Source organism: Ornithorhynchus anatinus, chromosome 4 (genome assembly GCF_004115215.2).
Source record: "Ornithorhynchus anatinus isolate Pmale09 chromosome 4, mOrnAna1.pri.v4, whole genome shotgun sequence".
In the NCBI taxonomy this organism is placed as follows: domain Eukaryota; kingdom Metazoa; phylum Chordata; class Mammalia; order Monotremata; family Ornithorhynchidae; genus Ornithorhynchus; species Ornithorhynchus anatinus.
Window position 1 is genome coordinate 31,564,484 of NC_041731.1, and position 12,096 is coordinate 31,576,579.

A 12,096-nucleotide genomic window follows, 5' to 3' on the forward strand; every position below is an offset into this window, starting at 1 on the left:
CTGGGGTAGATACAGGGTAATCAGGTTGTCCCACGTGAGGCTCACAGTTAATCCCCATTTTACAGGGGAGGTAACTGAGGCAGAGCGAAGTGAAGTGACTTGCCCACAGTCACACAGCAGACAAGTGGCAGAGCCGGGAGTCGAACCCATGACCTCTGACTCCGAAGCCCGGGCTCTTTCCACTGAGCCACACTGTAGAAACTTGGGTAGGAATTACTCTTCAACATGAGTCTTTATTGTTTGAGTAGCTCAGGCTTCTACATAATAAGAAAAACATATGGTTTGTTTTTTATTAAATTTCTCTTGGAAAAACAATAGTTAAAATCTGGGGGAGGTGGGGAGGGAGGGCAGTGAGGGAGAAGAAAAGAAGCCGAAGAGGAGAGGTTTTCCCAAACTTTAGACCTCTCTCTCTTCTTTCCCCAAGTTCTCCCAAACGTCACTGGGTTTTCCCATCACTAACATAGTGTTCTGCTAGGAGACTGGGCTCCTTTCTTCAGAAGGTGTAGCACCCATCCAGAGAGAGGAGGGGTTAGAAAGCCTGCTCCCTCCTCCTGCCTCCAGTTCCCAGCTCCTCTCCTTCCAGGAAACCCCATCCAGACGGACGTTCCTGAAAAACACATAGATGGGCTTCTGGGCCTCTGCTTTGGCAGAGAGCAAGATTCAGCCTCCATGTTGCCCCTTCTCCACTTAAACTCTTTCTACTGGTGACAGTCTCAGGACTCCTTTCCCAGGGACTGGGGAGAGTGTGCCCCACCCAAGAAGACCCTCTAGGGTACCCGGGGCAGGTGGGGAGAGGAGCTTTATCCTGGTTGATCACAAGTACCCTCCCCCCATACCCCAGACCCCTTTTCAGCAGTCAGAGGGCCCTAGGCATTGAGTGCCCAGTAGATTCTGGGCACTGGACCAGGAGCTGTTCAGGACACAGCCCCTGCCTGGCATGAAAATGCCAACCAGGCTGTCCCAGGAATCTGACATCCCTTCCCTGCTGCCCACCCTGCCACCCCGTCCTTCCTGCCCTCCTTGCGCTACAGTCCCTCCTCTTCCCTAGGCTCCCATTACTGAGGCACCACTGCACCCTTCTTTTTAGCTCTTTGGCAGGTGGCAGGAAGAGGGCAGCTGGGTGGCAGGAGGGAGGCAGGAGGAGCTGGTTATCTTATCTTCACGTCATCCCCAGGGCCCACACCCTCAGTTCTCCACAGCTTCCCTGGGTGGTGCCTGGGTCTTGGCATCGTATCCAGCAGCTTCCAACCATCCTCTTGCTGCCCCTTCCTCGGGGAGTGTCAAGCACTGGGTAGAGGCTGGTGCATCTGGGCTGGTTTAGGCCTAGCCTTCCTGGAACGGAGATCCAGATCTGACACTCTCTCGATGGCCCTTCAAGCTCCAAGCAAAAGCCAACTCCAGGACAAGTCCTTGGGGCCCTGAGCTTCTGAGAACCTTTATCTAAGTGCCCCTTGGGGTATCCCTGCCCTCTGCTTTTCAGGCATTCCCTGCCAGGTCCCATTCTGATGGAGCTGCATCTGTGTCACTCCCAGTGCCCATCCCTATGGCAGTGCCCAGACCTGAAGCAGTCAGGGTGCTTGGAATGCTCATCAATGTTTCTCTCTCCCCACATCCCCACCTCCCTACCCTCCAACCTCCATCCCTCTCTCTCCCCCCACCAGGGCTTCCCAGGAGACTTCGGGGAAAGAGGACCCCCTGGAACGGATGGCAACCCCGTAAGTGCCAGCTTGCTTTCTTGTTGGCGGGTGGGAGCCCGTGGCAAAACAGGAGGCAGAAGGTCCATTGCCCGGGGCAGGAAGAACTCACACAGTCTTCTGTTTATTTTTTTAAGGTCCCGCTTGTGATTGCTTCCATTTATTACACAAGCAGTTAATTCCACTGTTTTCTTTAACATCTCTAGAGCTTCGGGGGTGAAGATGTCACCTCTTTTCCTCTTCTGCACCCTGGCTCTTTTCCCCTCATCCTGGGCCTTTCCTTCAGCCTTGGATTTTGTCTCTGACCTTTAGTATCTGGAGCCTGCCTGGGGGTGTCAGATCCCCCTCAGTCCTGGGGCTTTGTGGGGACCTGAATTGTGGACCAGACACAAACAAATGAACCAGAAGGGCTCCTTCTCTGTTAAATGTCAGAGTGCAATGGGAGCTTTGATCCCATAGCTCATTTAATTGAGGCTCAGAGAACAGTAGCATCAGGCCCTAAGGATCCACTGGAAGTGAGAAACGGGCTCTGGCCGGGATCTTACTCCCCCCAGCCCTCCCATAGCTGGCCCCCCTGAGGCCTGGCCTCACCATGCTGGGCTGGTGGAGGGATGGAAAGGGAGCGGTGGGGAAAGGTCAAGGGGAGGGGAGGAGGATGTAGAGATGCATCCCGGGGGTCTGGGCCCCCTCTGCTTTCGTCTTCTTGGGCGTTCTCTAAATATTTATGGCCAGCATTGGTTTCTGAACAAAAACAAGATGCTTCCAGTTGTTCTTCAAGAGATTCATGAGTTCTCCATGAATCAGCCCCAGAGCACTTAAGTACATACCTATAATTTAATTTATTTATATATATTATGTATATTTATTTTTGTCTGTTCCCCGTCTAGACTGTAAGCTCACTGTGGGCAGGAAATATGTCTACCAATTCTTTTATATTGTATTCTCCCGAGCGGTTAGTACAGTGTTCTGCACACAGTAAGCACTTAATAAATACAGTTGATTGATTGATACTCCCAGAGCCTTGGAGACATGACCCTCTTCACCTCCTACCAAACATCCTTCTGTTTAGAGTTGAGAGATCAATCAATGGAATTTATTAAATGCTTACTGTGTGCAGATCACTATACTAAGCACTTGGGAGAGTACAATACAGTAGAATTAGTAGATATGTCCCCCAGCCCACAAGGTAAGAGTTGGATTCATCAGAGTGATTGAGGAAAGTAAAGCTTGGGGGAGCATCCAGGTGGTGGAGCTGTTTATAAGTGGAGCTAGATCAGGATAGGATACCCAGCTCAGATCAGGATGCCTCAGGTCAGGATAGGATGCCCCAGGTCAGGATAGGATGCCCAGGTCAGGATAGGATACACAGGTCAAGTTGGGATGTCCAGGTCATTATGCTTGGGTTAGGATGTCCAGGTCAAGTCAGGATGCCTGGGTTAGGATATCTGGGTCAGAGTGCCCAGAATAGGATGCCCAGAATAGGAGCTCCTTCTCCCTCCCTGGCCAAGAAGAGGGAGAAAGGCTCAAACCCAAATTCTGGCAGGGAGAGGGCGGTGGGAGATCCCCGTGGATCCTACAGGGTCCGAGTGCTCCATGGAAGGCCCAGGGTGTCCATTTCCCTGCTGTCATCCCCCACCGCCCAGTCCGATCTCTAGGTCTGTGAGTGCCTCCACCTCCTGCCCCATGCCCCAGGGTTGGTATTCTATATAGGGGAGTCCAGGACTCACAGAGAAAGAGCAGCTTCTCTAAGGAAGATCTAGGCTTGGCAGCCTGGTCTCTGTTTTATCCATTCCCCCTTTACTCCTTACCCCAACCCACATCCCCTACTTCTGTTTTTTGTTTAGTGTAATGGTGGGAATGCAGAGGGGAATGATTCGGCATGTGGTTTTCAGGACACAAATGAAGACCATGGAAAGAAAGACCCCCTAGGGCTTGGCCTCGCTCTCTGCCTGGTCTCTCCCTTCACCGGCCATTTCTCTCTCTAATCCAGCTGGGGGCGGGGATGGGGCTGGAGAGGGTTAGTGGGACATTGCTGAGTGGAGAACCAGAATGGAAGAAGTTAATAGGTGACCCCAGAGTAGGCAATTTCCCTAGCCTAGAGCTGGGAAATGCAGGCATGCATGACAAACCAACTCGAGGCTGCCCTAAAGACAGCATCTCTGTCTCTGAGACACACACACACACACACCCCACCCCCCCACCCCCCACTTCTCCCTGCCTCTTGCACCTTACCTCCATCACCTACTATCCTCTCAAACCAGCTTCTACTCCTCTCCTGAACAACCACAGCACTCCTGCCAGGCTCCGTTACCTAGTCAATCAATCAGTGGTATTTATCAAGCACTTACTATATGTAGAGCACTGTCCTAAGCACTTGGGAGAGTATAAATCACCAGAATTAGCAGACATGTTCCCTGCCCACAATGAGTCTACAATCTAGAGGTAGAGACAGACATTACTATGAATAAATAATTGATGATACATAATTTGAAGATAAGTACATTAGTGCTGTGGGATTGGATTGGGGCAAATATCAAACGTTCAGAGGTCACAGATCCAGAAGGAAGAGCAAGCCTGGGAAAAGGAGGCTTAATCAGGGAAGGTCTCTTGGAGGAGATGTGACCTTAATAATGCTTTGAAGGTAGAGAGAGTGGTGGCCTGGTGTAGATAGAGCGGGAGGGAGTTCCAGGCTAAGGGGAGGGTGTGGGAAAGGGGTTGGCAGCAAGATGGACAAGATCAGGGCACAATGAGTAAACTGGTGCTAGAGGAGCAGATTGTGTGGGCTGGGATTTAGTAGATTAGTGAGATGAGAAAAGGGGGACAAGTTTCCCACCCTGAAACTCTACAGTCCCACTTCCTTTGGGCCATTTCTGATCCAAGGGGGATTTCCCTGCCGTCTCAACCCAGAGAGCCAAAAAGAAGGGCTGGGCACTAGGAAGAGTGCGTTCTGAACTTTAACCTCTGCCCACTAAACTGGGTTAGATCATTAGATTAACCCCACCTCCCTCCTGAGAGGACGAGCTGTTGTATAGCTTCAGGCCCACTTGATCTGGCTATGTCTTGCTCATTTTTTTCAAGTGCATTTCATCTGAGGAAGAGTAAGGCTGAGAGGAGGCTTATCCAGCATCCTCGAGGGCAGTGGAGGTTAACTCTACAGTGGTGTTCCCTGGACAAGAGGAAGTTGTCCAATCCAAGGTCTAGGAGGGTCCTCGGGGCATGTGAGTGCCCTCTGCCATCCACCCCATCCCTTAACCTTGCTGATCTCGGTTTCTTTTTAGGGTGAACTGGGTGCCCCAGGCCCCCCTGGTGTTCCTGGGCTCATTGTAAGTATGGAAATAATTGGAACTTTAACATTTTGGGGGGCAGGGGAGTAAGGGGCAGGGAGATGGAGGTTGGGGCAGGGGAGTGGCTGGGGCTTGGGGAGCAGGGGAAAACCAAGAAGGGAAGGACCCAGCCCAGGGGGAGGTGGGGAGGGAAAGGGGCCAAGACTTGGGAAGAGGGGCAGAGATATTCCAGAGGGGTTGTTGGGATTGGGAAGGTAGGGGGATCCAAAGGGAGAAAATGGAAAATAGTGGGAAGAGCAAGGAAGGTTCAGGGAGGTTATATCAGAGAAACAGAACATTAGAGTGGAGGAGAGAAGAATACAGGATGGAGCAAGCTGTTACTGGACCTTGGATCCTAGGGGCAGGACTGTGCATGAGGCAGGGGTGTCTGTAAAGGAGCAGGGAGGGGAGCAAGAAGCAAAATCAGGGATCTGGGAGCCTGACTGCTGGGAGGCCATCTCTTGGAATAACGATAACAATAATAATAATGATAATTTTGGTATTTGTTGAACACTATGTGCCTTGCATTGTACTAAGCACTAAAGTTGGCTACAAGCAAATCAGGTGGGTCGCAGTCCCTGTCCTGCATGGTTCACAGTCTTAATCCCCATTTTACAGATGAGACAACTAAGGCACAGAGAATCTGATTTGCCCAAGGTCACATACAGCAGACACGTGGCAGAGCTGGGATTAGAACGCAGGTCAATCAGTCAATCATATTTATTGAGTACTTACTCTGTGCAGAGGACTGTACTAAGTATTAGGGGGAGTAGAATATAACAATATAACAGACATACAGTCCCTGCCCACAATGAGCTTACAGTCTAGAGAAAGCATCCTTCTGGCTCCAAGGCCTGAGCTCTATCCACTAAGCCACACCTTCCCCAGCCTACTTTCCCCACTTTGCTACCCATTTGTCCTGCCAGCCCTGGCAACTTAAGAGTCTTCAGGGCAGCTTGGTGAGGTAGAGAGAGCCTAGACTAGGCTATAAGTTCTAATATAACTCCCCCCATGCTGTGTGCTATTGGATACATCGCTTAACCTCTCAGGGCCACAGTTTCCCTGAGATGGTGGAGAATAATCTTCCACCACTGGGATGATCAAGATGTTGCTCAGAAAAACACTGGGAGAGAGGCACCATGGAAGGATAAAGCAGGGTTATTGATCAAATTCCAGCTCTAGTCCCAAGAACAAATAGAGTGAAATATGATTAAAAACAAGCCTGTTCCAAGAAACAGGGGTTTGGGACTGGAGGTTTTATTGTGACCTAAATTTCTGGGGTTCATTCATTCGTTCAGTCATAATTGAGCACTCACTGTGGGCAGAGCACTGTACTACGTGTTTGGGCTAGTACAATACAACAATAAACAGACTCATTCCCTGCCCACAACAAGCTTATAGTCTAGAGGATGAGCTTACAGTCTAAGGGCTCCATTCCAGGCTGTACAGAGGCAGATGAGGGTGAGAAAGAAACTGGTGAATCCAGATTGGATTGTTTCCAGTCATGAAGCAGCAGATTCCACTTGTCTCCCTTAAGGAAGTCTCTTTCTTGACCATGAGGAAGTGGAATAAACTAACTCAAGTCTCTACTCAGCTCAACAGGAAGCCCGTGGGCAGGTGGTGGGTAGGTGGTAGGAACTCAAGCCTTGCTCCTGTTTCCTTTCCAGCTGGTGAGTTCTGGCCATCCTGACAGCCCCTGGAAAAGGGAGGGTGACAGGCCAAATGTCAGGCGATCGGGCTCAGCTTCCAGAGAACCCTGAAGAAGAGGCAGTTAGCACCGAGAGGCTGCTGGGAAAAGCAGGGAGGCAGAGGACTACTGTTTAGAACACACCTGGAGGAAGAGCTCCAGATGTAGTCTGGAATCCCCATGGCACCTTCAGTCAGGTCCTTCCTGACCTCCGTTTCCTATTTTTTTTAAAAAAAAATGGTAGTTGTTAAGTGCTTATTATGTGGCAAGTACTGTTGTAAGCACTAGGATAGATACAAGATAGGTTGGACAACGTCCCTGTCCCACATGGGGCTCACAGTCTACGTAGGAGAGAGTAGGATTTAATCCCTATTTTACAGATGAGGTAACTGAGTCTCAGAGAAGTGAAGTGACTTGCCCAAGGTCACACAGAACACAGTGGCAGAGTGCCTAGATTAGAACCTTGGTCCTTTCACTCCCAGGCCCGTACACTTTCCACTAGGCCATGCTGCAGAATCCCAAAGCTGAAAGGGCTCTATGTCCATCATCTCTGTCTCAAGGCAGAATGACACCTTAAGCCATCCAAGACAGATGGGAAGTCAGGGGAAAGATATTTTCACAGCCTTCCTTGACAGCAACATTTACCAAGGCACAATGGTGGGCAACGCCATCTTGGGAACTTGAAAACATGCCACATAGGTGAAAGGCAAGTCCTTACTCTCAAGGAGTTGACAATCTATTGGTGAAATGGGGGGGCAAGATGACACAAATTGGACAAAATGCCACAGGTTAAAGAGTTAGAGCAAGCCATAAATGCTAAAAACAAAAGAGTAATTAAATAGATACCATATAATAGATATGAACCCTGAGGTGGCTGATGGATTGGGGGTGACCAGAAGGAGAGTGATTGGAGGAGGAATTTTCCAGCGTTAAACAATCTTGACCCTCGCCTAAGTCTTCCCAGCTGCAGCTTAATCTCATTATAATTAAGCACACATCTGCGGTAGCCCTCTCTCCAAACACTCCAGTGGTTTAGTGGAGTCGAGGTATCCTAGAAGAGACAGAGACAAAATGATGTTGGTGATTTTCCAAGGACTTGTAGCATGAGCAATCCGTGAGATTCAAATGCTGTTCTCTCTCCCTCAGTCCTGGGCTGAGCCAGCCTGCCTCTCCAAGGCTCCCAGAACACTCTGAGGAAGAAGGGATTCTGGTAGATAATCCATCAGTGGTACTTACTGATCCCATACTGTGTGTAGAGCACTGTGCCAAGTGTTGGATAAGCATCATGGCATAGTGGATAGAGCATGGTCTTGGGAGCCAGAAGGTCACGGGTTTCAATCCCAGCTACACCACTTGTCTGCTGTGTGATCTTGGGCAAGTCACTTTACTTCTCTATGCCTCAGTTCCCTCATCTGAAAAATGGGGATTTTGACTGCGAGTCCCATGTGGGAAAGGAACTGTGTCCAACCCTATTTGCTTGCTTACAGTGCCTGGTACTCAGTAACTGCCTAACAAACACCATAACTATAATTATTATTACCTAGCTAATGACTTCCAATAAAATGAGAATTTCAGTTTAATCTTGTTTTTCAAACAAAAACAGAGGCCTGGGGGTGGCAGGGTAGACCCAACACAAAGCATTTGGATTTGGCAAGTTTATATTTTCCACCCCAGAGATTGAGGGGTGGCAGATATATGGAGGTGATGGTAACTCCAGGAAGGATGACATTTACCTGGTCGAAGGGTTGATTTTATCAGAGTTTGGCCTGGAGTCAGGGTAGACAACATAAATGCTAGACAGTGAGCGCCCAACCGTTGTGAATGTGGGTGGAAGACAGTTTGAATAATTGCTGGTTCCTACTTTCACTTTAATGAGATTTGCAGTAATGCAGCCAGCCAGCTGTGAGCTAGATCTCAGCATCCCCTGCAGGTGGGAAAACAGCTGTGCTGGGGACCACCTAAGGCTCGGTTGTAATTAACAACTAACCCATCCTCCTCTAACCTTCCCCTCCCCCCTGCTCTCGCCAAGAAAATTGGTGTCTCCCCAGAGTCACTTGGCTTCCCTTTCTGTCAGCAAGTTCAGGGAAAAGGTTGGCTCAGAGAAGTTGTTCGTTGCCTGCAGTATGGAGAGGAGAGGTGAAAAGGACACTTAAACAGAGCTGTGATGAATATTGATTGATTGTTCACAGTAGACTAGGCCTCACCCTGCCCTCAAATAGAAGAAAATGGGGGGTTTTGTGAAGGGGCAAATCCTGAAAAAGTTAGGCTATAGGCATCACCCTGCTGGATGAGACCCAACGATCCTCCCAGACTAATAGTCTGCCTCCAACAGTGGTAGCGATTTCTCAAAGGTTTAGAGGAATCATGGGATAGTTGCCCTTCCTTCCATCCAATCATATGGTTAGGGATGGGCCATCTCCTTTTTTCCTTGATAATCTCTAATGGTCCCATGGATAATAATAATAATTGTGGTAGTCATTGTGCTCCTAAAAACATGCCAAGCACCATACTAGGAACTGACATAGATACAGCCAGGTTGGATCTAGTCCCTGTCCCACATGGGGCTCACAGTCCTTCTCAACTATGAATGCATCTAACCAATTCTTGAAGCTCTTGTTGTTTTCTGCTTCTGCAGATTCCTGCAGTAACAAATTTTCTAACTTGCAGAGCAAGGTAATGTCTCCTCTTGTTTTGAACTCACCACCTTTGGCAGGTGCCCTTTCAACCCTATTTTGTGGGATTTGGAGAATGAAATTCAGGCTCCCATTCTGCTTGATCAGAGCAGGATTCTTGGAAAAGGAGAGGGAGTCCAAGGGAGTCCAAGGGAGTCTTGGAAAGAAGGGACATTATCATCATAATCATCATCATCAATGGTACTTATTGAGCACTTACCGTGTGCGGAGCACTGTACTAGGCACTTGAGAGAGTACAACAGAGTTTCCCTCCCACCTTCCCCACCACCTTCCCCCTGAGCTGATCCCTCATTTCTCTAAGCACTTCAAGTTCTTAGTAAACTATTCCGAAAGGTCATTTTTTAGTAAAGGCCCCGGAAGGTGCCTGGAGACAGCCCTCGCCCTCTTCACCCTACTTCTCTGAGGCTGAAGTTTCCGTTGCTCCCTTGGGCCTCCCGTCTTTGTTCATTAAAATTCATTTGGCTGCTAACATTAACCCAGCCTGGAAATGGCAGGGCAGAGCTTGCTTACCAAATCAAAGCAGGAAGCACCCCCACCTGCAGATGGATTTTCAGTGAAACGCAGTGGGAACTTTCTCTAGAGGAAACCCCTGCTGACTTCAATCAAGTCTCTTCCTTTGGCTCAGAGAGAACTTAGTTCTTGCCGTCAGTCTGATGCTCCCAGATATGGCCCACTCCCAAGAAAGGCAGCTCTGCTTGCTTTTGGTTAAAGTCCAGGGCTGCAGAGTTCCAAGCAGTGAAACCAGACCTGGGAGCCAGAGGTAGGTTGGGGTCCTAGGGAGACTGTGGAGTTTTCTAAGTATGAGCAGAAGAGCATGGGCAGTAATGTACCGGTCACCAAGAGACAGGAACAACACTGAGAGTCTTTAACTGTCATTGTAACAATTACTTCAGTCGAGCTGTGGCCTTTTCTCCAAGGAGCTCAAAGCCCATAGATGTCTCCTGTCTCACATGTCCCTTGAGTTACCCTACTGAGAAGCAGGGACCATTTGTGCCTTACCTTTGGGGGAACCATGGCTAAGAGAAGTTGCTTGGCATGCCACTGTCCCACATTGTCAGCCCCACAGCCAGGACTAAACCCCAGGACTCCCGGCCCACCTTTTGTCCACTTAGCCCCACTACCTCTTTCAGAATTTTCTGTTGAGCAGCGCGGTCAGCCTGGACTGGAGAATTTGTGGGTGACCTTTGGAGAACCTCAGAGAGGCCTCACTCACTGGTCCACTGGCGAGGGGAGTTGGCAAGGATTCAGATGCTACGGGAGGAGAGTGGGGGAAGGGGACGGTGAAGAAATGGCCAGAAGAGCCCAGAAGGAGCATGCGCAAGGGGAAGATCTTCCCTGCCAGCTCCATCAGGCCCCAGCATCCCTCCCCAACATCACTCCCAACCAGCCAAGGCAGGGGGAGAGAGAGAGGAGGATTCATTTATGACTCACAGAATCCTCAAATCCTCAGACTGGAAGGGAGTGCTTACCCTGGACTGGGCCAGCCCAGTGCATCCACCCAGGGGAATGACAAAATCATCCTGGACAGATAGATGTCTATTCTTTTTCTAAATGTCCTTTGATGCCTTCCTCATGTGTGAAAACAATCTCTGTTGCTGCAGTTTAAGCCCATTCCCAATTGTCCAGATCCCAGCAGACCGAGAAAACAACTGGCCAGTGTCCACTCCCTAAAAAGCCTTCAGAGACACAGAGACAATTATCAAGTCTTTTTCCCGCCTTAGTCCCCTACCTGCCTCATCCCACAACCTTCTCTTCTCCCAGCTAAACAATCCCACTTATTAGAACTTCTCCTTAAAGAGCCCATTTTCCATCCCTTTCAGCATTTTGCTGCCCTTCTCGGCATCCTTTTCTGGGTCAACTCTTCCCTTCCTACCAGCTGCCAGTGCCCTGGGCTCTTGTCCCAGATCCCCAGGAGTCCTGTTCCTCCAGAGCTGTCAGCCACTGTGCTGTTTGGGTCCTGGGGGCCCGGAATACCGAATCGAGCATCACTGGGGCCTCTTGTGCTCTCAGCGCACTGGTGCCGGGTTAGCCTGTTAAATCCACACATTCCTACAAGACGTCTTTATGCTGGGAGCTCTGAGAAAGGGACCTGTATTCAGAGAACTTAGAGTTCAGCCTTTGCAAGAGTCAAGTTGCCTGCCACCACATGGCCTCCTGTTAGAGCAGGACTCCTCCAGGAAAGGGGGTCTCTGTTTATTTACTCATTGCAGGAGAGCTTGGCCTGCTCATCACTGGCTCCCTTCATTGGGAGAGGAAAAAAAGCAACAGGGCTCCATTTGAATGGGCACTTCTAAAGGGTTTCTCCCCCTGCTCTGGCCTCTCCACAGCTGCTTCTAGTGTCTTTGTCTCAGCAGTTTAACGTTGGATCTCCTGCTTCCCCAGTTCTAGGTAAGAGGCCCCAAAGACCCCGTTGCTACCAGGAACTGAGTTTCCTGGGGTAGCTCGGTCCGTATGTGTCAAGGAAGCAGACTCGAGGTAGGCCATAGCCCCATACGCATGCTGTTTTCCTACCCACACAAACATCTCCAATCCTAGGCTCTTCTGACCTCTTTGTGAGCCTTGAATTATAGTCAGGGCTGCAGCTTTTGCGAGCTCTGATGAGGGCTGATCCTTTGCCAGGGCCTAACTGGGGCAGTGCCCCACTTTGAGCCCAGGGCTGTGGTTCTGTCTTTCTGTGAATAGGTGATCAAGATTAGCCC

At 49.8% G+C, this 12,096-nt stretch overlaps 1 protein-coding gene across 1 annotated transcript in view; it reads left to right on the forward strand.

The window, feature by feature from the left end:
- Nucleotides 1–12,096, forward strand: part of COL27A1 (collagen type XXVII alpha 1 chain) — a 241,942-nt gene that overhangs the window by 121,102 nt on the left and 108,744 nt on the right. The window contains exons 13-14 of the mRNA XM_029062843.1: nucleotides 1,662–1,715; nucleotides 4,973–5,017. Coding sequence (XP_028918676.1) covers nucleotides 1,662–1,715; nucleotides 4,973–5,017 — 99 coding nt within the window. The remainder of the gene's footprint in view (nucleotides 1–1,661; nucleotides 1,716–4,972; nucleotides 5,018–12,096) is intronic.